The 27,765-nt window shown below is 47.3% G+C and overlaps 1 protein-coding gene across 1 annotated transcript in view; it reads right to left on the reverse strand.

Annotated features, from left to right (window-relative positions):
* LOC142471451 (uncharacterized) overlaps positions 1 to 27,354 on the reverse strand; it is a 39,796-nt gene extending 12,442 nt beyond the window's left edge. Inside the window, exons 1-7 of the mRNA XM_075578253.1 lie at positions 27,012 to 27,354; positions 26,198 to 26,314; positions 18,944 to 19,003; positions 16,886 to 17,033; positions 6,568 to 6,675; positions 938 to 1,045; positions 1 to 259 (exon numbers count right to left, since the gene is read on the reverse strand). Of these exons, the coding sequence (XP_075434368.1) occupies positions 1 to 259; positions 938 to 1,045; positions 6,568 to 6,675; positions 16,886 to 17,033; positions 18,944 to 19,003; positions 26,198 to 26,314; positions 27,012 to 27,110 (899 nt within the window). The 5' untranslated portion in view covers positions 27,111 to 27,354. The remainder of the gene's footprint in view (positions 260 to 937; positions 1,046 to 6,567; positions 6,676 to 16,885; positions 17,034 to 18,943; positions 19,004 to 26,197; positions 26,315 to 27,011) is intronic.
* Positions 27,355 to 27,765: the final 411 nt, after the last annotated feature.

Raw genomic sequence — 27,765 nt, forward strand, 5'->3', positions numbered from 1 at the left:
TTATGAGGCTTCTCTCCTGTGTGTGTTTTCTGATGTACATTAAGATAAGATTTGCGAGTGAAGTGTTTCCCACATTCATTGCATTTATGAGGCTTCTCTCCTGTGTGTGTTTTCTGACGTACAATAAGATTAGATTTGCGAGTGAAGTGTTTCCCACATTCATTGCATTTATGACACTTCCACTCTGAGGGGAAATTGATATTTTCCATTGTCCTATCTGTTGAACAGGCTGCAGTGTGGATCCAGCTCATGGATCCATCTGTTGGAAGGAAATTCACAGTGAGTGTATCATAACAGTATAATCTAACATTTCATTCACTATGAGCATCATTTGACAATGAGGGGTATTGGCTTTTTGGTGGTAACACTTTCGAGTTTGGTTATATGTTCTATGCCACATTATGTGTTGCCTGTCATCTCTCTATATGTAATCATTACAAAGACAATTCAGAACTTGAATATGAAAACAAACAAAATAGAAAAAACAAGGCGCATCTCCATGCTGCCTATATAATATCACCACCCTGTAAGGTAAAGGTGATGCTCCTAAAGATGGGCCACGGGATTTCACAGGGTCGCGATCCCCATTGGTAGCAATCACATGTTCGGGGATCTCCCCCAGGGTGACAAACAGAATTCTGATCTTGGGATTCTGATCAAGCCATAGAAAACTAGCATTTTATGATGATTTACCTGGAATGACACAAGGACCTACAGTATGGCATGCCAGGCCCTGGGCCATAGCAGGTACATTATTAGAGTAATCTGAAGGTTAAAATAAGGATGCTCAAGGAATTTTCTAATTACTTTTAATACTGGTGCACAACATAATTTCCCTGAGAACATACCTACACATAAATTTGAATTGTAATCATTTTTTCTGCACATAGGGGAAATATGGGCTCTGAACTGCTTTCTTCACACATGTTCTACTCACCTGTGCTGGTAACTTCAAGGCTTTCTATCTCCTGAGCTTCCAGGTGACTCTTCACACTCGGATCCTCTGTTTGCTCAGCCCTTGGTACAATTTCATCTTTAACTTCACCTGCTCAAATCATTCAATACCAATTACATTTTCTTATTGCATTGACTTTCTCATATTTAATACATATTCTACTTAATGTGTTTTACTGTTTTCCACATGGCAGTGTGTACCAAGTTGGATAGCTCCTCACCTGTAACCGCTGTAGGACAGAAAACTCTTCTGTATGTACTAGTACTGTATATAAGGCCCACACATTACATGCAAGACCAGCATTTTCTCTTTCCTACCGCGTAGCAGTAGGATTTGATATTTTGAAATAGGATTCATCGTGCAGTTATATTCAGGAGTCGTCAGCCTCTCCCCCCTGAAACACCTGCCGGTGTCTGTGTTCTGGAACACAATCAGTGAAACACAAGGCCAGGGTAGGCCTTATAGGGCTGGTAATGGCATCCCACGTGAGTGCTGAGGATCGGAAGTAGTCACCATGTCTACAAGCAGCATGTGCGATGACATCATAGGCTCGACAGTGACGGAATTCCTCTATTATGCTTGTGTTATGCAGAGGCACTTAGAAAACCAGGAAAAGAGTGCAGATTGAGCATGCAAGCAAGCAAGCAAGCAGTCTCCCAAAAGGTCACAGTCACAAACAAGTCTAGACAAGAAGACTCTTTTTCAGAGGGGTCAGATGTATTTCAGCAACATTCGGGGGCGAATATTGGGATTCATCCAAACAGGTGGGGGTTAGATGAAGATTTGGATTTTAATTTAGACCTTGTAGAGCCCTTAATTAAGGCAATGAGGTAAATACTGGAGTTACAAGACACAGAAGAATAACGCATGAAGTAAGAAATTATTCATGGGCTCACAAAGGAAGATGAGATATTTTCCCCTGCACAAGGTTATAAAGGGGGTGATGGAGGCTGAGTGGACACAGCCAGACAAGAAATTGCTTGCTCTTAAAAGATTTGCCTGGATGATTTCTATTGAGAAAAATAGGTCAGGTTTTTGGGAAGCCCTCCTAAAGTTTACGCTGCAATCACAAGGATTGCTAGAAAAATGAAGTTGCATGTCGAGGAGCTGTATCCTTCAAAGATGCTATGGACTGAAAAATGGAGTGTGTTATAGGAAAGTATTTTTCAGTATGCAAACCAACAGTAGCAATAGCATCCCTATCCAGAGCCATGCACATCGGAGCAGCTTACATGGAAGAAACACTCAAGCAGGATACAATGAGAGGATTGATCCTGAGTGCTCTCAGAGAAATTAATTTGACAACAGATCAGCAAGATCCATGGCACTTTCAATGGCAGTGAGAAGGGCACCATTGTGGCTGAGACATTGGGTATATAGAAAATATGTCCAAGCACACCAAAAATGTGTAAACATTAATTATAATTAAATGGACATACTAGACCTATACTGCAAAAATGTGAAAACTATATGAAACCACAGATAAGCAGCTGAAGTTTAACATATATTAGTGAGTAAAATACTGTGTATGTGACCTAGACAAATAACACCACAGTGCAAATATATATATAATAATAAACATCTCTTTACAAGTAGAGGGTCGGCACCTGTACTGGAAAGGCTGAGGTCAAGATAACGCCAGCTAGATAAAGAGAAAAAGAAGAAAGCGCAAGACCCTCATAGTGTAGTATGTAAAAATAGAATTTGTATATGGAAGGTAAAATATGCATGTGCAGAATAGAAATACTATATAGGCATGTACGTATTGTGACAGATATAATGGGATGGTAGTGGAAAGTGTATATGTTGCCCCTCAATTATTGCAGAGTTTCTGCCAAAATTAAGCCCCAGGAAGATGCAGTGTGTAATTTTGGATTATTGCGCCTCCTATTGGGCCCCTAGGGTGGTGCACTTGGAGAGTAGGGTGGGCCAGTGCTCCACTCCATGTTCTGGAGATTTACCAGGTAGAATCCAGACCAGGACTTCTAGCTCTCACTGGTCTCACACAGCTGCAACTGCTAATGAAGAGGAGCAGCTGTTAAAGCCTGCCTGTGAGCAGACCAATTTGTTTTCAGAGAAGCTTGTACTAAGAGAGCGGTGTTTTGTGCTCAGTGGAGCAAAGACTTTTGTTTGTTTTGATTTATTCATGTTATCTGCTGTAACATCTTAATGGTAAAATAAACAGGCCAAAGCTTTATTTTCACCTCTGTGTCAGAAGACTGTCTCCGCTACCTGAAAGTGGTGATCCCTGGATGAAAGGTACATAGCAAAAGGCTACTTTTGTCACAGTAGAAAAACCAGTAATGGATAAGGCGCTCCACGACTGCTGCACAGGATCCACAGAAGGCACCATGTCTTCCTTTAAAGGCTACGATATGGCCACAGATGCCAAAATTGTTCACCCTCACATCTCTGCTCCTCCAAGGAACGGGATAGCCAGAGTAGAAGAATATCAATTGAGATCCGCACGTCTTTAAGTCATCCAATAACGTTACCATCTGGAGTTCACTCAGAAACAAGAGGAATATAATTTTTGATTTCCAGCAGTACCTGGCGCATAGAAATCGAAGAATTCGAACCTAATAAACCTAACACTGAATCGAGTGATAAGGGAAGTCCCTCGTTCTCAAAAAAAGAACAGGACTACTCCAGAATATTTCTGGTCAGAAAAGTACATGGAGAATTCAGAGCAGTACTGTATCTCAGGAGGTTCAATACTTTCCTCCAACTAAGAAAATTCAAGATGGTATCATTAAACACAATTATTCACGAAGTCAAGCCAAAGAACTGGTTGGTTTCAATAGACCTGAAGGATGCATATCTGAACATACCCATCACACAGAGCCATCAGAGATTCTTCATAATTCCAGTAAGGGGAAAGCATTATATATACACTGCCATCCCTTTTGGATTAGCACCTTTACCAAGGTAGTAGTTCCATTGGTGGTTAAGTTGAGAAAGAGGGCTATCCAGATATATCAATGACTGGATGAACAGGAAGAATTATTGTTAACATCTCAAGACAAAAGGTGTTACTGTCAAACACACACACAGTAATCACAATCTTGGAATATCATGGGTGATGGGCAAGATTCCATATGAAACCACTGCAGAAAACATTCTTAGATCAAGGGAACACAGCTCCAAAATATCTAGAGCAAAATATTTACATATATCCCAGAACAGGACTGGATCTAAGATGGTGGGAAATCCCACAAAATCTAAAAAATGCACGATCTCTCCAGGAATGTGATTGAAAAACAATAACCAACAATCAGTTCTGGATAGGCAGTGCAGATGGGAAGATGGTTGGCACAAGGAAGTTGGCCAAGGTCATACAAAGAGCTTCCAGCAAACATGCTAAAAATGCACGCAGTGAAGAACATGATCAAAAAATGTCACGCTTGTATTAAAGACAATAATATACGAGTAGAATCTGACAATATTGCCATGGTAAAATACATTGCAAAAGAAGAAGGAACCAGAAGCGGGAGACTCACATCATGTCTTAGGAAGACCACACGAACAACATCACAGCAGTTCATATTACCAGATGCAAAAGAAAATGCTGCAGCTCACTTTTTGAGCCGAACAAGAATCTGTCCAGATAAATGGGAATTAGATGTTGGGATATTTTACCAGCTGATGTATCCCCAGGGTCAGCCCCAGAGAAGGCTCCATGAGGTCTATCTCAAAAACAAAAAAAGTTGACTGCTTCTGCTCAAGGCTTTCATATGATCACTCGAATAAGACAAGAAGAACATGGTTTGCCCATCTGGTGAATATGGCAATAGATCCCACATGGCATCTCCCAGTCTTTCAGGGGACATGGAGATTAGGTGGCACATACTGAAAAAGAACGGATGTTCAGATAAGGCAATTGCAACACTAATGCCAGCCAGGAACACCTCAATTTCATTAATATACCGTTGACTTCAAGACTGGTGTCAGAAGAAAAATTAAGATTTTTCTGATCTCTCTTTTTAGTCATTGATAGAATTTTTGCAAGATGGTTTTGACAAGGGTTTCAGTCTACGTTACTTAAAGGGCCAGGTTTCGGCATTATCTGCACTACTATAGAGGAATTTAGCATCAGACACCTTCCCGACTCTTGCTTTTTTCCTCCATTTGCCAAGATACTGTACACCCTTTCCTCTGTTGCTCGACTGCTAAAACTCGAATGCAGGCCCTTATCCTCTCACATCTCATCTATTGTAACCTTCTACTGTCCAGCCTTCCCGGTTCTCACCTGTCTCCCCTACAATCTACCTTAAATGGTGCTAGAATCATTTTACTCTTTCCTAAATTAGTTTCAGTGACTCTCCTTCCAAAATCCCTCTCCAAGCTTCCTATTCAATCCTGTATTACTTACAAAATGTTCCTTCCCTCTTTTAAGGCAATTCACTCCTCTGACCCTCCTTACCTCTCAGTACTAATATCTCATTATGCACATGTCCAACTCTTGCGTTCTGCTCAAGGACGTTTTCTGTCTGTCCCTTTTGCATCTAAAGTCATCTCCCATATAAAACCTCTCTCTCCCTCACTGACCCACGCCTCTGGAATGCCCTTCCCCTCAATGTCCGACTGGCACCCTAGCTCTCCACCATTAAGACCAATCTTAAAACAAACCTCTTTAAAAAACCATATGGGTTGCTCAATGGCTGATACTATACTTCTTATTCATTGACCTCAACCCCTTGCTGATGCACTTAACAGAACACCCTCTTACTGTCTCTGTAAATTCCCCCTACTTACCACTTCGATTGTAAGCTTTTCAGAGCAGGGACTCCTTTTCCTAATCTTACTTTTATGTCTCAAGAGCTTATTTTTATTATGTATTATATTATGCCTTGTGTATTACTGCTGTGAAGCACTATGTGCATGGATGGCCCTATATAAATAAAGATATACATACTGTACAGGCTTATTACAAGATTTCTACAAGCAGTCCAACAGTTAAGACCCAAAATAAGAAGCACAGTACTAACATGGGATCTTTCATTGGTCTTACAATTCCTGGTGGGTCACCAATTTCAACAATTGCAGCAAATTCTGTTGACCAGGATGACAATCACATCAGCGAGAAGAGTGGGGGATCTCCAGGCTTTGACGTTTCACCAGGATAAAGCAGTTTTAAGACCAGTTTTCTATTTGCTTCCAAAAATAATTTCCCATTTCATTTAAATTAAGTATCCGCCTTCCTTCATGTTCCTATCCTCTCTATATTATATATATTTTTACATCCATGGGAGAAACCGAAGTCTGTCCTACAGGTAAGGTGAGGGACTTATATAATAGGACCTGCAGAAGACTTTCCTGTCCTACTACGGCTGAAAGGGAGGAACTATCCCATTTAGTACCCACTGCAGAGAGAGGAGACCCGGAAAAGAAAATAACGGTAAACTGAATACATTTTCTCTTTTTTTCCCTAAAACATTTTTTATTAAAATGGCCTTACTAGAAATTAACATTGGAATATAAATACTAACAATATTAATGGGTTTTAAACAGTCAAACATATTCACATGAACTAAACATTTAAGATCTCGGGGAGACTATTTATTAATTCTGACCCATGTTCCATGGAGATTATTATCCTGTATGTTACTCACCTGCACGGGTGTCTGGGTGGATTTGCCCCTGTTGAATGTCCTGTTCTCCTCTCTCATCCTCTCCCTGCTCTTTAATTGATACAATATCTAGATTTTCATAGTGGAGGCCTGTTAGTTCCAATAGAGGATTACACAGATGTGTATACATGTACCCCATACATTATAGCAGTTTAAAGATATTGTAAAAATGTATATTCTTTCTTAAGAATCTTTTATGGACTTGTCCCATCTCAAAATTAACTGACCCTATCTACATAGGATTCACATATAAATTAAGATATAAAAACCTTTTAATTGAGAGTTTTTTTTACCAAAAAGGGTTACATCGCCATTTTAATACACTTGGGACGGTGTTCTGCTAACACAGCAGAGACAGACTGCAAACTTGTGTCTCTGCTGATCATATCTTTTACGTAATTGGCATCAACCTTGTCCATAACAAACAAAACATAGTTCTATATATAACTATTCAACTAAATATTACATTACAGATGCAGCCACGAGTATTAGAACTCTTGCCTTGGAAATTCTTGGGCAGTCACACAGTAAATGCCTCAACATTTCTGTGCGATTCTTAATGGCCCATAGGATTAACATAGCGGGGGGTCCCTGCAGTCCCATTCAAACTGAATGGGACTGCAGGGACCCCCCCCGCTGTGTTTAATCCTATGGCCCATCAAGAATCGCACAGAAATGTTGAGGACTTTACTGTGAGACTGCCCCAGAATTCCCCAGGTACAAGTGTTCTAATACTCGTGGCTACATCTGTATTAACAAGTGCATTAATATTGAAAAAAAAGTATATATGATATAAATATACTATGCTGGTGAATGTATGTAAGACATCTATAAAAACTCTAAGACAACACAACTAAATAAAACAACAATTGATAGCTCTTAAGCAATAAATCAGCTGGTGTAGCAACTCAATATCCATCCTCCACTGGGGAGTAAGCAAATAAGTCCAAAAAAGTTCATAAGAGCTCATAGCTTCCGGCTAGATTTAGTAGTAGTAATGCAACCCTGTGGCTTCCCTGATGAAGCCTAATACCCCAGCGAAACGCGTAGGATGGAGATAGCCGAGTAAACAGAGGACATTACTGTCACGGTGAGATTATGGCAGGCTGTATAAGGTCACATAAATATATATAACAGATGATATATATTTATCACTGGGTCTGAACTGAAGCGAGGCTTAGATATAATAAAGTGAGTTTATTCCTTAGGATAGGTGAACACATGAATAGTACAGTAACAGACAAGAAGTACACTTACTTAAGGGTTGGGGAATGAGAAGATAGATATAGCATTTCTCTTCAGCAATCAGGTAATCATTCAGGTGATATCAGGTAACCATACCAGCAAACGAAGATTAACAAAAAAATGATTAACCAAGGAATATGGGGAACAGCAGTTTGTATATCTTTTGTCCCTCTATTCTTAACCTGAAGCACCTGTGATTGGTTTCCCATTATCTCCAGCCAATCTTTGATGGGGGAACACATTTTGGGACAGGCCCCCCTGCTAGCTTGCACATGCGCAGTAGAACTCTGGGATCTCATTTCTGTAACCCCCCATAGGCAAATGGAATGCCAGCCAGTCTACCCATCTGGCTTTTTAGCAAGATAACCTTTGTGGGAAGGTGATAACTGGGACACTTGGAGACTGCTCTGGTTTGAGCCTCCTCCGCCCTTAAATCATCAGGGAGGGTGACAAAACCCTTTGAACAACACTTAAATCCTAGACATTAGGGCGCCTCTTGGGCCATCTGCTATCCTGGTGGACAAAGGAATTTCCTCCAAGTCTTTGTCCATACCTTGGCACACAGTATTAAACATAAAACATAAACGTATTAAAATATCCGGTTCCATTGGGTCTAGCAGAACCAAACTTCCCAGTTCTCATGGCCGGAACTGGGACACCATATGATCCAAAAAGCGACTTGCTATGACCCATGGAGCCGGAGATACACAAATGCACATTAAATCATTGTTCATTTTAATACAAAAATCTCCGCTAAAAAAGAAATCTCAGCTTTTCACTAAATCCCCATTGAAAACAACGGGCTTCTCCGCCATAGACTTTCAATGGTGAATTGCCGCCATTGAGGTCAATGGGGTTTCTCCGCCATTGAAGTCTATGGGGAAAGTCCCGAACCTTCAAGGGGGTCCACACCCCGTCGGGTTGGTCCCGGCGGGTCAAGGATGGTTCTGCAGTGATGCCGGAGCAGTGACTACAGACACCTCAAACCTCGATCCGCTGGGCCCTCCGGAACCGGAGATATGGAGTACCAAAATACAGCATTTCACACTTAGTCATTTTTCTGAGCCGTTTCTGCCACCGCCGGCAAAGCCTATGGCGCGACCCGTTCTTCTGGGTTCGACCCTTATCGGGGGTCCAGGATGTGGGGACCCGGTTGTGGTCGAGTGGGGGGACACCTAGGGACTAGGGGCAAAAAGAATTTTATTCCTAGGGGCCCTAGAACTGTTTATTCCCACGCCACTTGACGTTGACCTTGACTTGTAAGTGATCAAAGCTCTCCTATTGAAAATGTATCCGCTTTGCGGTTTGCGGTCTGGACGGCAGCCAACTTGTTCTTCGAAAGTTACCTCGAGGAACCTCCATTGAAGTCGATGAGCCCATTGACTTTCAATGGGAAACCGCCGCTCTCCCTCTCGGACGCCACCTGCTGGTCTTTACAGGAAACAGGACTAAAACAACAAGATTCTCCATTAAAATGCATGGAGCCCTAATGGCGGCCAATGGGGACCTGCAAAATGGTGCCTGAAAAGGCGGGAAAACTTCACAAAGAGCTATAATCATTAAAGGACTATTAACCCTTGTGCTCCCGGATGGATTCTAGTGTGTGTGTGATGCAGACACTGAGTAAACCAGACATTACAATGGAACAGGGGAACAGGGGAATACACCTGTACATGTCATTACAGGGGTTAAATCACTGTTCTGGGTCGTAACCCAGTTAACCCTTTGACTCCCGGGTGAGGTCAGGGGATGGCCAAATGGGGTGTAACCCCTTTAATCCCGGGCCACCCCCTTTCTCCCTCTACACCTCCCCTTCTTAATGGGTGACCTGTGGCCCACTGGCCCTAACGGGGAGTGGGGCACTGCTGGCACCATTAATGAACTCAGTCGCAGAGGGATAGTCCTGGCGTGAAAGTCCGTCAGCATTGCTGTTTTCACTGCCCTTCTTGTGTTGAATGGTAAATTCAAATTCTTGCAAAGCCAAGCTCCATCTCAGCAGTTTGGCATTTTCCCCTGATACCCTCTGTAGCCAACTCAGGGGGTTGTGGTCTGTGATGACCGTGAAAGCCCTCCCATAGACATAGGGCTGGAGCTTTTTGAGTGCCCACACAATGGCCAAGCACTCCTTCTCAATGGTGGCATATGCCATTTCCCTGGGGAGCAGTTTGCGACTTAGATACACCACAGGGTTCTCTTGGCCGTCGTCCCCCACCTGGCTCAACACAGCCCCCACACCAAAGTCTGAGGCATCAGTTTGTATGAGAAAATGCTTGGTATAGTCTGGAGCAGCCAGGATAGGGGCTCCAGCAAGCGCAGTTTTCAGGGCCTGGAAAGCAGTTTCACAGGCAGGAGACCAGGTAATAAGCACAGGCAGTTGCTTCTTGGTCAGATCAGTCAGGGGTTTGGCCAGGGCGCTGTACTGTGGGACAAATTTCCTATAGTACCCTGCGGTGCCCAAAAATGCCATGACCTGTTTCTTGGTTTTTGGAACAGGCCACTCAACTATGGCTTCTACCTTGGCTGGCTCTGGCTTGAGAGGCCCTCCACCCACCCTGTGCCCTAAGTACAGGACTTCTGCCATCCCTACCATACACTTAGTGGGTTTTAAGGTAAGCCCAGCCTCCCTGATCATATCCAGCACTGCAGCTACATGTCCTATGTGGGATTCCCAGGAATTACTAAAGACAGCAATGTCATCTAAGTAAGCCCTGGCATAGCTCTGCATCCCTTCCAGTAACCTATTGACCAGGCGTTGAAAGGTAGTCGGGGCATTCTTCATCCCAAATAGCATCACTAAGTACTCATAGAGGCCACTTGGAGTGATGAATGCTGACTTCTCCCTAGCCTCCAGGGTCAGTGGGATTTGCCAATAGCCTTTGCTCAAATCCATGGTGGTCAGATACTTTGACCCCGCGAGTTCATCTAGTAACTCATCCATGCGGGGCATGGGGTAAGCATCTGACACCGTCCCAGCGTTGAGCAACCGGTAGTCCACGCAAAACCTGGTGGTCTTGTCCTTTTTAGGAACTAGGACTACTGGACTTGCTCAAGGGCTCTGGGACAGAGTAATTACCCCTAGGTTGAGCATCTCCTCAATCTCTCTCTCCATACTGGTCTTGACCTCTGCTGACACTCTATAAGCGTGCTTATGCAGAGGCTGCAGGTCCCCTGTGTGTACTGGGTGTTTGGTGAGATGTGTGGTCCCTGGCATGTCAGTGAAGAGGGCGCTATACTGAGCTAGCATGTCCCTGGCTTCTCCCTTCTGCCTAGCACTCAACTGTGCCCCAATCTCTACCTGCTCTACAGTGTTTCCCTGCCTTGCCTCCCCTAGGAGATCAGACAGAGCATTGCTCGCCGGATCTTCCAGCAGTGGGCTACAAATGGCCACCACTGCTCCCATACTCGGTGCTCTGTACTCTTTCAACATGTTGATGTGGTATGTTTTGTGCCTCTCAGGCGCTACCTGTACAACATAGTTGCACTCATTCACCTTTCGGATAACCGAGTACGGTCCCGACCAGGCAGCTATCAGCTTGTTCTCCCGAGTGGGTTTGAGAACAAGTACCTGCTGTCCTGGGATGAAGTCTCTGCTACGGGCCTGCTGGTCATACCATTGCTTTTGCTTGGTCTGAGCAGCCCTGAGGTGGTCCTGGGCCACCCCCATGAGCATCTCTAACCGGTCTCTGAGATCTACCACATACTGGATCACTGAAGCATCAGTAGCGGTAGTCTCCCCTTCCCATCCCTCACGAAATAGGTCCAGAGGTCCACGTACTCTGCGGCCATATAGTAGCTCGAAGGGGAGAAGCCTGTAGATTCTTGCGGTACCTCTCGGTATGCAAACAGCAAGTGCTGCAGGTGAATCTCCCAGTCTTTCCCCTCCGCCTCTATAAAGGTCCGAAGCATCTGCTTCAGGGTCCCGTTAAACCTCTCACATAATCCGTTTGTCTGGGGATGGTAAGGGGTAGTGCGCCAGTGCTGTACACCGCAGGCATCCCAGAGACAATGTAACAGTTCACTCATGAACTGCGACCCCTGATCGGTTAGGATCTCACTAGGGAAACCTACCCTAGCAAAAACGTTCAGCAAAGCGGCTGCCACTGTTTTGGCACTTATAGTGCCAAGCGCTACCGCCTCAGGGTACCGGGTGGCAAAATCCACCACCGTGAGGATGTAGCACTTCCCTGACCTGCTAGGAATCATGAGGGGTCCTATCAGGTCCATCGCTACCTTCTGGAAGGGTTCCCCTATTATCGGTAGGGGTCTCAGGGGTGCCTTCACACGGTTGCCCGCCTTACCTACTCGCTGGCAGGCATCACAAGAGCGGCAGAAATTGCTCGCATCTCGGGATGCCCCCGGCCAGTAGTAACACTGCAATAACCGGGCTCGCGTTCTGGTGACCCCCTGATGTACCGCTAACGGAATAGAGTGAGCTACCCGTAACAGTTGCTGTCGGTACCCCTGGGGCACTACTAGCTGTCGCTTACCGGTCAATCCCTTCTCTATCCCCGGGTTCCCTTCTTCTCTGTATAGGAGTCCCTTATGCCATAGGCAGCGCTCAGTGCCCTCCCCTGCCTGAGATTCGGACGCCCGAAGTCTCACGCCGGCCAGGGTAGGGTCTGCCTTCACTGCCTCCCTAAACTGGGCTCCTAAGTCTGGCAACCCCCCAGTCATGTCATTGTCAGGGGACAAGGTAAGGGGAAACAGTAAGTCAGCCTGTGGTTGCAACTGATCCTGGCTTACCTCCCCGGGCTCCTCTGTGCCCTCCGCTAACGTTGGTCCCAAAGGCTGGGGGACTGGAGCGGCCGCCGCCGGCATTGCCGCGGTCTGGCTCCGGGTAACCGACGCCACTGCAGCGGGCTGGGGCACACGGTCGTAGGTGCAGGTCATCGGTCCCAGATCGTTGCCCAAAAGAATGTCGGCATCCAAACCGGGTAAAACCCCCACCTCCCGCACACCCTTGCCCACCCCCGAATCCAAAAAGATGCAGGCCACCTGCAGGAAACATGGCTCCCCGTCGGCCACAGTGATCTGCATCCCAGGGCCTGGGATCAATTCCTCTGGCCGGACCATATCAGGTCGGACCAGGGTCACTGTGGCTCCCGAATCAAGCAAGCCGACTGCTTGCCGGTCACCGACTGTGACCGGGGTAAGATGTTTGCTCCGGCCGTCCGTCTGCTGCAGGTCTGCGCTGAGATGTCCTCCGCTCCTGGCTGTAGGCACCGATGAAACCGGGACAGGGGTGACATGGGACGTCTCGCTGGGAGTTGTTTCCATGACCGGTCCTGGTTCTTTGGTGGAAGCCACCCGCACGCGGGCTACCGGCTTCACAGCTGGGGTGCGTTGCCCTCGATAGGGTCCGTTGGAACGCAGGGGTTCTGGCCAATCTGGTCTGAGGTGACCAGTGCTGTTGCAATTGTAGCACCGGCGCTCATGCCGGAGTTCTCCCGCCTTTGGTGTCCCGCTGCCCGCAGGAGGCTTTTGGGTCCACTGGGGGGTACTCACAGCTTTCTTGGCCGGTACCGGCGCGCTCGCCGCTTTGGCAGGTGCCTTGGTGGTCATCTGGGAACGGCTGACCACATAGTCATCTGCCATCCTCGCCGCCTCGGTATAGGTCTTGGGCTTTTTATCATATACAAAAGCCCTCACTGCCGGCGGGCACTGCTGCATGAGCTGCTCCTGAAAGATGAGGTCCAGCAGGCGTTGGTAAGTCCTGGCCTCAGAGCCCTCCACCCAGTGTAACACGTACAAAGCCATGCGGGTCACATAAGTGACATAGGTCTCCTGAGGGTGCCTCTCCTCCAGCCGGAACTTACCCCGGTAAGCTTCAGGGGTAAAACCGTGCTGAAATAGTAAAAGTTCTTTCAGGTGGTCATAGTCATCAGCATACTCCTCTGTAAGCGCCATCAAAGTCTGCTTAGCCAAGCCGGAGAGTAGCGGGTCCAAGCGTGCAACCCTATGCTCGGGAAGCACCTTGTACCGCCGGCACTGGTCTCGAAGTTCCTCAAAAACATGTCTATCTGATCAGTGCCTTCCACGTACCTGGTGAGACTGTGCTTGTCCAGTTGGAGTTCATCTTTGCGGGTTTGGACCGGGGGGCAATAAGCGGGTCTGTTCACTGCCATTGAGATAAACTTTAGCCGCTCCTCCGCTGTCCCTCGTCTCCCCATGTTGTAATCAGTGCCAACATTTCAGGGGTAAACTGACTGGTGGCCGTAGCCATCGGTGCCCCTCTTGTTGCACTTGGCCCAGGAGGTGCACTTGTCCCCTCCCCGGGGTCCTGTCGCTCCGGCACTGGGTTCAGTCCCTGATCTCCGGGCGGCTGTACCAGGGCAAGCTGAGTCGTATCCTAAGACCCTGCAAGCTCGGCTTCATGTGCTGTGATTGCGGCAACCATGTCCTCGACATCCTGGTCCACATATTCCAGTCCATATTCACGGCACTTGTCTTTTAGCTGATTTCTAGTTTTCAGGTAATAGGCACTCTCCGCTTCACTCATGGTTCTGGGTCGCAGCAGGTGAGGTGGTGTGACAACTTGCGTTACTTGTTGCACTAACGTGTGTTCAATATCTTTAGACCCAGGAACTCGCAATTACCATTGAGTCCCCACTAGATCACAGTACCCCGCAGAATACTGTAATCCAGGTCCAGTTCAATCCCACCGCTGCCACCAGTTATTCTTATAAGCCTGTCACGGTGAGATTATGGCAGGCTGTATAAGGTCACATAAATATATATAACAGATGATATATATTTATCACTGGGTCTGAACTGAAGCGAGGCTTAGATATAATAAAGTGAGTTTATTCCTTAGGATAGGTGAACACATGAATAGTACAGTAACAGACAAGAAGTACACTTACTGAAGGGTTGGGGAATGAGAAGATAGATGTAGCATTTCTCTTCAGCAATCAGGTAATCATTCAGGTGATATCAGGTAACCATACCAGCAAACGAAGATTAACAAAATGATGATTAACCAAGGAATATGGGGAACAGCAGTTTATATATCTTTTGTCCCTCTATTCTTAACCTGAAGCACCTGTGATTGGTTTCCCATTATCTCCAGCCAATCTTTGATGGGGGAACACATTTTGGGACAGGCCCCCCATGCTAGCTGGCACATGCGCAGTAGAACTCTGGGGTCTCATTTCTGTAACCCCCCATAGGCAAATGGAATGCCAGCCAGTCTACCCATCTGGCTTTTTAGCAAGATAACCTTTGTGGGAAGGTGATAACTGGGACACTTGGAGACTGCTCTGGTTTGAGCCTCCTCCGCCCTTAAATCATCAGGGAGGGTGACAAAACCCTTTGAACACTTAAATCCTAGACATTAGGGCACCTCTTGGACCATCTGCTATCCTGGTGGACAAAGGAATTTCCTCCAAGTCTTTGTCCATACCTTGGAACACAGTATTAAACATAAAACATAAACGTATTAAAATATCCGGTTCCATTGGGTCTAGCAGAACCAAACTTCCCAGTTCTCATGGCCGGAACTGGGACACCATATGATCCAAAAAGCGACTTGCTATGACCTATGGAGCCGGAGATACACAAATGCACATTAAATCATTGTTCATTTTAATACAAAAATCTCCGCTAACAAAGAAATCTCAGCTTTTCACTAAATCCCCATTGAAAACAACAGGCTTCTCCGCCATAGACTTTCAATGGTGAATTGCCGCCATTGAAGTCTATGGGAAAAGTCCCAAACCTTCAAGGGGGTCCACACCCCGTCGGGTTGGTCCCGGCGGGTCAAGGATGGTTCTGCAGTGATGCCGGAGCAGTGACTACAGACACCTCAAACCTCGATCCGCTGGGCCCTCCGGAACCGGAGATATGGAGTACCAAAATACAGCATTTCACACTTAGTCATTTTTCTGAGCCGTTTCTGCCGCCGCCGGCAAAGCCTATGGCGCGACCCGTTCTTCTGGGTTCGACCCTTATCGGGGGTGCAGGATGTGGGGACCCGGTTGTGGTCGAGTGGGGGGACACCTAGGGACTAGGGGCAAAAAGAATTTTATTCCTAGGGGCCCTAGAACTGTTTATTCCCACGCCACTTGACGTTGACCTTGACTTGTAAGTGATCAAAGCTCTCCTATTGAAAATGTATCCGGTTTGCGGTCTGGACGGCAGCCAACTTGTTCTTCGAAAGTTACCTCGAGGAACCTCCATTGAAGTCGATGAGCCCATTGACTTTCAATTGGAAACCGCCGCTCTCCCTCTCGGACGCCACCTGCTGGTCTTTACAGGAAACAGGACTAAAACAACAAGATTCTCCATTAAAATGCATGGAGCCCTAATGGCGGCCAATGGGGACCTGCAAAATGGTGCCTGAAAAGGCGGGAAAACTTCACAAAGAGCTATAATCATTAAAGGACTATTAACCCTTGTGCTCCCGGAAGGATTCTAGTGTGTGTGTGATGCAGACACTGAGTAAACCAGACATTACAATGGAACAGGGGAACAGGGGAATACACATGTACATGTCATTACAGGGGTTAAATCACTGTTCTGGGTCGTAGCCCAGTTAACCCTTTGACTCCCGGGTGAGGTCAGGGGATGGCCAAATGGGGTGTAACCCCTTTAATCCCGGGCCACCCCCTTTCTCCCTCTACAATTACCCAACCCCCATTGACGTTTTTTTTACGATCCCCAATAATGACTGAGTGTGCATGTGAAACCACACACTGACGGAGCATCTCGGAGACTATGTTTGAGGATGGAATCCGAACTACACCATAGGGAAGTTGTGTCTGCAGCCCGAGTGAACCTAGAGGATTTGTGCAGGAGAGTGATCGAGGTGAGAGCTAAAATGATAGACTCCTCAAATGCTAAATCCTTAAAAGATCTTCCCAAATGTGAGTGCAACCATTGGATGTTAGTTAATACACTGATTAACTTTTGGAAACAAATTGCACTATTGTTTCTTTTTTATTCTCGTCCTTTTTTATTTTCATCTCTACCATTTTTGTTACACGTGACTTTGTCTGTATGTCACTTCTACTGAATCTAGCAGGAAGCTATGAACTTTTTAAAAACATAGTTCTACCTGAACTCCTGTTTAATGGGATTCCCAAAGATTTGGGGGACTTGTAATTCTCCACCATTACGTCCTTGTAAAGTCCCTTGTGTCCTTCTATATAGTCCCACTCCTCCATAGAGAAATAGACTGCAACATCCTCACACCTTATAGGTACCTGAGACAGAGAGAATGCCATTCAGCGTTCACATAGACCAATTTATTCTGTAATTACTTATAAAGAGACAGTAAAACAAGAACATGCAGAGAATCACAGAGAGAAAATAGAATAATACACACAGGTCCAGACAGAGATTGGTCAGTGGATGTTTGAACTGGGGCGCTCCCTTGGATGTGTGGCTAGAAAATGATACAACGCCTGTAATATATTGAAGTATTCAAAAATGTAAAAATTGTGTTTGTGGTGTTAAAGAGTATAAAAATATATACTGGCCCTTTTGATGGTTTTTTTTTTTGGCTGCTGCTTGACCTTGAAGAAGGGAACCCCGTGTCCTTCTTAACGTGGCAATGGGAGTATGAAGACGGTCATCGCAAAACTCATGGACCTCACGATGTTGATGGAACAGGATGAAGTTGAATAAAAAATGGAATAAAACACAGTATTAATGCATGACATCCACATGTGTGGGGGATGGGAATGGGGGGGGGGGTGGTTTTTGGATATGATGGAATGGGTGATAGTGGATTTCCACTAAATATACAATCAAAGAAACATAAACATATAGTTTCAGTGACTCACACGGGCTTGTGTGAGACTTCGCCCTCAACGCAGACTGTAGTTGGTAAATGCAGACTCCTATGGTGGAGTAACAATAAACATAAAACTCACACGGCCTAATGTGAGTTCTTGCCCTCAGAGGGTGATGTCAGCCTGTATAGGTGATGTGGAATCGTCTCAGCAAAATATCCCCCAATAGGTGTAGTGTGTGAGTGGCTCCTCTCCCCGTTGCCCATAGACCAAAAAATGTGTGCAAAACCAGGGTTAGCAATATAACAGGTCTTTATTGGTAACAGTTAAAACATGAACATAAACACAGACAAGCATAAACGTTGTAAAAACAAACGTTATAAAACAAGGTTAATAAACAAAAAGCACACTCACACTGAATTGCAACTCTTGTTGCCCAGCATCAGCCACGTGGTTTGATCTTGCAAGATCTCCTCCTCCGTTGTTGCTCTCACTGGCGCGTCCGGCAGTGGAACCGGAAGAGAGGATCTACACCGGATGTCCTGCGGTCGGCTGGGTCCCTCTCTCAATGAGCTCCGGCAGGGAACAACGCGTTTCGCAGTAAGCTTCGTCAGGTTCGAAGTCTCACACAAGCCCGTGTGAGTCACTGAAACTATATGTTTATGTTTCTTTGATTGTATATTTAGTGGAAATCCACTATCACCCATTCCATCATATCCTCCACCCACACCCCCCCCCTCCCATCCCCCACACATGTGGATGTCATGCATTAATACTGTGTTTTATTCCATTTTTTATTCAATCTTTATTCAACTTCATCCTGTTCCATCAACATCGTGAGGTCCATGAGTTTTGTGCTGACCGTCTTCATACTCCCAGAGATTGGTCAGTAAAGGGTCATTATTCTGTCCCATTTGTATTTTCTCCCTGTTATGTGACTGCTGTCTCTCCCCAGTGTTTATTGTTACTAATGTAACTACTTTCTCTCCCTGTCTGCCTGTTGCCTAGCAACTACTGTACTGGCTCTAATTTGGTATGTTCCAAGACCCCTGGCTGATGGTTTCTCCTTGACATATTTCCTGCTTGAACAGGCAAGCATACTGTCTCTTGCAGCCAGCAGCCATCTTGAGACGTCACCTCACCTATCTCCTCTGGTAAAGTTAATATAATTGACCTCTCCCTTATATTTGTTACCTGCCCAGTCTCCACCCCTTTTTGTTACTGTCGTTCTACAATAGAGATTACAGAAGAAAATAAGGACTCTGTGTGCAGCAACAGGGAGTGAGTTAAGCTGCCTGCCTCTACTCACTTGCCAAAGTGAGCTTGGGACAGAACAGTCATGAATCTGGTATAATGTAACATTCACCAGCAGTGCTCACCTCTCCAGTTAGCAGGTGGACGCTGCTGTGGGGGGAATTCTTCTTCACAGTTATGTATTCCTACAGAATGAAAGAGAGTTATGTATGAGATGAGAGGTGAGGAGAGGGGATACAAGACAGGATGAGAGGAAATGAAGCCATGATTTATTTTAAAAACCCATATAAAATTTTAAATGTTGAATTATGCAAGTATTTTTCCGTATTTGTATTCACATTTATATTGTATATCGATACCGATTTAATAAAGTTTTTTCTCTTGTGGATTTGGATTTAATCAGGCAGGGTGGGCCACACTAATATCATAGATGAAAAGGGGGCTCGCGCGTAAAAGTTTGCTCACCTGTCACGGGAGACCAGGTTAATCAAAACCTTTTATATCGGGATCATTGATTGAGCAAAGCAAGGAGGTAAAATAAATTGTCATGTATTTCAGGAAAAGACATACACACAATGTAACACAATTTACAGGGTTAACATACTTACTGGGAACGGGGCTAACGAATAAAATAGTCCTTAAAACGAAATTCACAAAAATGAGCTCTGTATGAGCCATTTCCAATGACCGGGAGGTACTCACAAACTCCTGGAACTGATTTCGGCATGCAATGTCAGCCGCGACCGCTACGTTCTCAAAAAGTGGGACTTGAAACATTTTCTCACTCAAAATCTTTGAAGCCGGCTTGCGTCTATTCAGTACAGAGCATCTTTGAATTTGCCGCTGTTGGTTTGGCGCTTGGAATTTGAAAGGGCAGGGAGGTGCGGGGGGCAAAGGGCAGGGAGGGGCGGGGGGCAAAGGGCAGGGAGGGGCGGGGGGCAAAGGGCAGGGAGGGGCAGGGGCAAAAGGCAGGGAGGGGTGGGGGGGGGGGCAAAGGGCAGGGAGGGGCGAGTGGGGGCAAAGGGCAGGGAGGGGCGGGGGGCAAAGGGCAGAGAGGGGCGGGGGGGCAAAGGGGAGGGAGGGGCAGGGGGGCAAAGGGCAGGGAGGGGCAGGGGGGGCAAAGGGCAGAGAGGGGCGGGGGGGCAAAGGGGAGGGAGGGGCAGGGGGGCAAAGGGCAGGGAGGGGCAGGGGGGGCAAAGGGCAGGGAGGGGCGGGGGGGCAAAGGGCAGGGAGGGGCGGGGGGGCAAAGGGCAGGGAGGGGCGGGGGGCAAAGGGCAGGGAGTGGCAGGGGCAAAAGGCAGGGAGGGGTGGGGGGGGGGCAAAGGGCAGGGAGGGGCGAGTGGGGGCAAAGGGCAGGGAGGGGCAGGGGGGCAAAGGGCAGGGAGGGGCGGGGGGCAAAGGGCAGAGAGGGGCGGGGGGCAAAGGGCAGGGAGGGGCAGGGGCAAAAGGCAGGGAGGGGTGGGGGGGGGGCAAAGGGCAGGGAGGGGCGAGTGGGGGCAAAGGGCAGGGAGGGGCGGGGGGGGCAAAGGGCAGGGAGGGGCGGGGGGCAAAGGGCAGGGAGGGGCGGGGGGCAAAGGGCAGAGAGGGGCGGGGGGCAAAGGGCAGGGAGGGGCGGGGGGCAAAGGGCAGGGAGGGGTGGGGGGGGGCAAAGGGCAGGGAGGGGCGAGTGGGGGCAAAGGGCAGGAAGGGGCGGGGGGGCAAAGGGCAGGGAGGGGCGGGGGGCAAAGGGCAGAGAGGGGCGGGGGGGCAAAGGGGAGGGAGGGGCAGGGGGGCAAAGGGCAGGGAGGGGCAGGGGGGGCAAAGGGCAGGGAGGGGCGGGGGGGCAAAGGGCAGGGAGGGGCGGGGGGGCAAAGGGCAGGGAGGGGCAGGGGGCAAAGGGCAGGGAGGGGCAAATTGGGCAAAGGGCAGGGAGGGGCAGGAAGGGGCGGGGGCAAAGGGCAGGGAGGGGCGGGGGGCAAAGGGCAGGGGAGGGGAGTAAAGGGCAGGGGGAGGGAGGGAGGGGGCAAAGGGCAGGGGGAGGGAGGGCATGGGGCAAAGGGCAGGGGGAGGGAGGGCAGCGGGCAAAGGGCAGGGGGAGGGGGAGTCAGGGACGCGTTAAATAACCCTCTTTATTCCCCTGCGTTTACTCACCTTGCACACGGCCGCGCTCCTCTTCCTACAGTTACCGGCCGCCCTCCTCCTGCACCTCGGGCTCCTCAGCGGCGAGGCTGAGATGCTCCGGTGAGGAGGTGCTGTGCCTTTCATGGGAGAGGCGGAGAAAGCCTGAGGAGCGCTCTCGGGGATGGGGAGCTGGGGGAGCGGCCTATGTTAGGGGAGAGCCGCAGAGAGCGTGCTCTGTGTGGGGGGGTGGGAAGGGTGAGAGCGCCGGGGAAGGGAGAGCACCGGGTAAGGGTGAGAGCGCCGTGTGAGGGAGAGCGCCGTGTGAGGGAGAGCACCGGGGAAGGGTGTGGTGTGTGTGAGGGAGAGCGCCGGGTGAGGGAGAGCGCCGGGGAAGGTTGAGAGCCGGGGGGAGGAAGTGGCCTATGGGAGGTGAGAGCCGGGGGAGGGTGAGAGCCGTGGGGCAGTGAGAGCCGGGGAAGGGTGAGAGCCATGGCGAGGGTGAGAGCCGTGTGGAGGTGACAGCCGGGGGTTGAGGGGGAGAGCCGTGGAAGGGTGAGAGCCGTGGGGAGGCTGAGAGTCGGGGGGATGTGAGAGCTGGGAAAGGGTGAGAGCTGTGGGGAGGTGAGAGCCTTGGGGAGGGTGAGAGGCGTGGAAGGGTGAGAGCCGGGGAAGGGAGCGGCCTGTGGGAGGAGAGAGCAGGAGAGTGCGTGGTCTGGGGGCCAATGAGAGCCGTGGGGGGGGCGGGACACAGGGGGGGGGGCAGATACACAGACCAATGAGAGCCGTGGGAGGGCGGGCAGACCGACGGACCAAGCAAATGGTCTCTAGACACTCACAAACAAGATTTTCGATTATATAGATATAGATTACCATATATTATTTAGTCACATCTCACATTTTACCCACCATCAGAGCCATCACCACCACACAAAATTTGCACAATTTAGTGGTTATTATAGGTCATCTGTGCTGTCTAGGATATTTGGTGTTTTGTTGCGATTCTGGGGGACTACGATTCAGGTAATCACCTTAACAGGCGCTGTTTATTCATTTATATCTATATATTTATAGATGCATACCCCACATTAACGTACGCAATGGGACCGGAGCATTTATGTAAAGCGAAAATGTACTTAAAGTGAAGCACTACCTTTTCCCTACTTATCGATGCATGTACTGTACTGCAATCATCATATATGTGAATAACTGATGTAAATAACGCATTTGTAACAGGCTTTATAGTCTCCCCACTTGCGCACAGGTTCGGTACAGGTAAGGAGCTGGTATTGCTGTTCAGGACGTGCTGACAGGCGCATGCGCGAGCTGCTGTTTTCCTATTGGGCGATATGTCCTTACACGTGAGTGTACTTAAAGTGAGTGTCCTTAAAGCGGGGTATGCCTGAATATATCTATATTTCTGTCTCAGGATTACTGAGGCTTAATAAATTGAGACAGGCAGATGATTCCTTATTTCATACAAAATGGAGTCTTTGAACTTTTGATGTTTTTATTGTAGGAACATGAACAGAAATGAGACAATGGAGTATCTCAGTTCTGGATTTCCACAGACGGCTCAAATCACAAGGCTTGACAAAGCACCTAATCCATACGAAACATGTTAGAGAACTTGCAAGCACCACGTTTTTGGATTTTAATCAATAAACATTGTTCTTGGTCATCACGGCCAGCGTTACCTTTTTTTGTCTGTGCACCGTCTTTTTCCAGTTTGGATCCTTCCCCCTCCTTCCTAAAGCAGATTAACATTCCTAGAAGACTATTCGTTAAGTCTGGTCCAGTAATGAGAACATAGTTTAAAGAGACTCCTTGGAATTGAACAGTTGAATCAAATACAACCCGGATTTGACCAGGTTTATGGGGGTGGTAAACGCCAAATAATGGTGGTACCAGCATTCTTCACCTTCCTTCAGTGGAGGCGTGGGTTCTGCTAACCACTGTCGAATATCTTCTGCCTGAAGTCCATAAAGTGACGCTTGTCTCTGGCTTCCTTTCCAAGTTGTAACGCAGTGAAGCAAGTCTAGAGAGGGCCTTTTCCCTGTTGTTCGGGAGAAATCCTCTGTGTGAACGATATGTAAGCAGGTCACCAAATTGTTTGATTCGTCTATAAAGAGGTCTTTATCCATCATCCTCAGTAAATCTGTCTTCCATTGATGGAGCTGGTTTATCATTGTCTTTTGTTGTCTGCAATGCTGTACATCCTAGATCATTTCCACACTTCTCTCATGTAAAGATATCTCTGTAACTTTCAGTGAAATGCCTTTGTTTCTCCTTGTTGCCAAGCCCTACTTTTATGTCGAAGTGGTAAGGCCTTGGTTTGAAGAGAGATGCACGTCCATTATCCAATGTTTGTTTATAGGGCATCGACGTTGTCAGGTCTGTGCACTTTGGCAATGCATACATCACACACAATCACCCATCCCAGGTCAAGACTTTGGGAATACGGGGTGTTATGGGATCCATTGCACTATTTGCGGACTTTGTATACCCTCTAGATGTACCTGACAAGCAGTAGTAAGACCTGGGTCTCTTGGTCTAACTGTGGGACGCGATCAGCTATTCTTCTGAGGTGAGGGTGATGACGTGCCATGTCTGGTGTGGGAATTTCGCTATTATCTGGCATCTGACTACACTCGTATAGAGTAGGGAGTGGTATCTTTATTCTACCATCTATGGCACACGTGATGTAGCCATTTGCTCTACTACCTGTTGTCTCCATCAGTCTTGCGCATGTTCTGATTGTGTAGGGGGGAAGCATTGTCTCATATATTGTACAAGTCAAAGAACTCTGACCTAACTAAAGATAAGTTGCTTTGATCATCAATGATTATGAACACTCTTACAGCCCTTTCAGGTTGTCACTCGGGGGGTACTACAAGACATATTTTAGAGCAGGATCTCGCATCACCTCCTTCTCCACAAACCTTGGTGCACTTGGATGTGACTGATGGTGGTGTTATTTTCTCTTCTCCCTCTCCGCCATACTTTGAAACAGGGTTGGGGGCCTTGAGTCAGTTAGGTTTAATTGTCTCTGGATATAAAGCTGCTACATGTCACTGTCACACTCTGTATATTTGATAGCGTCTTTACAGTCTCTGAAGAGGTGACTTGTGGAAGCGCAGCATTTGAAGCAAACTCCAAGTTCCTTGAATAGGCTCCTGGGTTCCTCTATGGCGGTGATGTACCGGGTACCCAGAAATTACCCAGGGGGCTGTGACCCGGTGTCCGGTAATTTCCGTTCTACTCTGCTCCCTCGGTCCTCATTTTGGAGAACGGCAGGAGCAGACCAGCAGAAGAGACTTACCTGTAGCCAGAGGTGGAGGGTGATGAGGACCGCTGCGAAGGATAAGGAACTGGCTGACCAATATTAATGCTCCTGCTCCGGTAATGTTCCCCGGCTCCCATCGGCACTGGCTGTGATAGAATGTGTTCCGCTGCTCCCACTAGTTCAACAATGATGTTCTCTGCTGCCACCGCCACCAGGATGTCTGCCGTTGCTCCCACAATGTTACCGTGGTTCTCCTCAAACTCTTCTGCCGGCTGCAGGTAATTCAAAGCTGTCTGGCCCGGGTACTTGGTACCCGGCCTTGCAAATTTTCTATTTCTCCACCGGATACCCGGCAATTTTCAGGAAAAACTACTCTGATGGCGTCACGTGTGTCATATGGACTGAGATAGGTGCTCTAGTATTTTTGTATCTTGTGACTGGTCTTTCATTTCTTTAAATAGCTTGTACTAGATACGGTGGGTGTACCTAGGGCTGAAGATGTGGGCTGTTGTAGTTGGGTATGTTGCTCTGTCCATCATATTGGTTCACAACATTGAACCGTAAGGTGGAGAAGGGTTTATTGGATGCCTTTGGTGTGTGTGTTGGGTATGCGTTATGTGCAATAGTCCTTGCTGAGGGGAACCCTGCAGTCGTCTCTTACGTGCAGTGGATGTAATGTGACGGTGTGTAAGTATGAGAAAGGGTGTTCTCTGTGTTAACGTACCTGGATTGCATCCGTAAACATGTGTGTGGTTCACTGAGATAGATGTAGCTTATGCTTGAAGATGCTGCTCCTCTAATTCACGTGAGTCTCCATAGCTTTGGCATCTGAAATACCCTCCTCATCGGGTAGAGATGGTGGACTGGCATTCAAACTGGCATGACTTATTAAATAGTCTCTGGCGTGCTGGATCTTCTGAAGCTATTGGATTTCTCCAGTGCTCCCCGCCATCTTGTCTTCCGGCTTCTTCAAAGATCTCACCTTGGGCTTCAGCAGCGACTGCTTCCTTTTCTACATGTAAAACTCTAAGTTTGCTTCCAAATTGGTTTTCCAACGTGCAGAGGCAGCGGTGGATGCAGCCATGTCCCTTTGCTCCTCGTCTTCAATATGGGCTCTCTCAAATTTCATGGCTCTTTTCGACAGTAATTGGCCCTTGCCCGTGTTGTCTTGTTTAAAGACCTCTTTGAATGTCTGGATGCGCCGGAGCTCTGTGAGGTCCTTTCTCTGACTTTTAGCTTCCGTGATTGCACTCTACATGCGGCCGGCGCATTCCAGATCGATTGTTTTTTGTAGGTCTCGCCTCTTGCAGGCTTTCCACAATTATTGGTTCTCGTCAAGTAGGTGATATATGTTTCTGACAGTATTTGGTAACGTGGCTGGTCAGTCCTTAATTTCATCTCCGACAAAAGCCAATCAATGGGACTATACGCACACTAGCAAAATCCTCTATTGTGTCCAAACTCATGGTTGATCAACTTTATCTGTTCTCTCCTTCTACATAGTCATGTCCCTTTATTATCTTGTGCTCTCCCTATGCGCTAAGTTGTCTTGTCTGTACCAGGCTCTGTCATTGAATAACTGCATCTGTCCCTGGACATCGGTTCTCAAAGTAACACACATACACGCTATGACACTATGACATTATACAGATGCAGCGGCCGTTATTCGAACAAATTAAGGAGCCGTTTTCGTGTGCGCTGCTGTACTCCACGCGGCATTAACGTGGCCATTCGCCCCCCAGGCACACACGCTTATCGCAGTTGCTTTGTTTGTGCATGGATTCTGTTTCTTTTTGTGCAATGAAATGTAATATGTACAGTACTGGGCTACTGTGTCAATTTCAGTGTTTAACACTGTTTAACACTAAAATGCAATTTTCTGCACTCGCGTCCTAAGGCAGTTAAAGAAATCCCGCGCCATGACATGGGTATTCCGAGGTATACAACGCCTGATGTGTTCGAATAACGGCCGCTGCATCTGTACAGCAGCTCTCACCTCTCCAGACAGCAGGTAGATGATCTCCTGGGTGTGATTCAAGATCCTCTCAGTCATCTTCTCATTATTAATTGTATTATTCATCAGAGAGTCAGTCAGATGCTCCAATAATGGGCTCTGGGACAAAAGATAACATGGGAGTTGTCAGAAGTACAGATATACGGAATAAAGGCATTTTCTGTCTGTGTCACTGTGCATTTTGAAGTACAGAGAAGAAAGACTGTGGGGCATATCTATCTGTGTCTCTTTGCAGTGGGAGGGACAGATATTTATTTATTATTTATTTATAAAATATTTTACCAGGAAGTAATACATTGAGAGTTACCTCTCGTTTTCAAGTATGTCCTGGGCACAGAGATATGAGGGAGTCATCAGCTCCTTGTACTTGTTCATCAGTGAGTTACTTAGGAACTCCAAGAATGAGCTCTGGTCCTTGTGGGAGTGTTTCTTCACTTGGTGACCTCTGCAGTTAGGAATAGTGACTGTACTTGTCCTATCACATCAATAATAGGAGAGAGACCAACCTGAAATACTATGAGGAAAGTGACCATATTTCAGGAATCCTCAAACAAGACACCATCCTGCACTAAAATGTAATCTGTGCTACTTTATTTAAAAGATAATACTGTTGTGGTGATTTTAACAAGATGCTGTTCACAGTTATTGCGGATATGTTTGTGCTTTTCAACAAACATGGGGATTCTGTGTGAGGTACAGATGTAATCTCAAAGAAACACACAGATGCACTGCAGGGCCCTTATATACAGAAGGAGATACGAGGGGTGCCATTATGACCTTCTGTAGACGCCCTCACCTCTCCAGTCAGCAGGTAGATGATGTCCATGGTGTGATTCAAGATTCCCTGAGCTATCTGCTTCTTGTCCATCATCATCGAGTTAGTCAGATGCTCCATGGAGGGCTCTGGAAGCAAACAGAATGGGTAAGATCTACAGATCTCAAGCAATAAGGGCTTTTTCTGTCTGTGTCACTGTGAGGTACAGAAGAGAAAGACTATGGGTCCTCTCGATCTGTGACACTTTACAGTTGGAGATACAGATGTGAGGAATGTGATCTGCTTCTTGTCATTGTTCATCACCAACAAGTTATTCAGATACTCTAACAATGCTTCTGGATCCTGTGGAAGCGTTTCAGCACATGGTGGTGACCTCTGCAGTTAGTGATATGACTTTACTTGTCCTTACAGCAATATCAAGAAGTGAGAGGTAGGCAGAGACAGAGACCAGCTTGGGAGACTATGGAGAAAGCTAGAAGCCTCAAACAGGACAGGATCATGCACTAGCACAGGGAAGCGCAAACTTTTCTCCCTGCACCCCCCTCTCCATTCACCTCTAGCACCAAATGACGCCACGGGACATGTGATGTCACGTTGCCATGTTAACGCGACCCCGCGGCTTCATTTGATGCCGGGTTGTCATGGCGACGTGTCGCTGGAAGGTAGTATAAGTGAAGTTACAGCGGCCTCACGCAATCCCAGGCATTTCATTTAAATGCCTTCGGGGAAGAGCTGGGCCTCTGTAACCCCCCACACCCCAGAAATGATTGTGCAC

Source organism: Ascaphus truei, chromosome 20 (genome assembly GCF_040206685.1).
Source record: "Ascaphus truei isolate aAscTru1 chromosome 20, aAscTru1.hap1, whole genome shotgun sequence".
Classification (NCBI taxonomy): domain Eukaryota; kingdom Metazoa; phylum Chordata; class Amphibia; order Anura; family Ascaphidae; genus Ascaphus; species Ascaphus truei.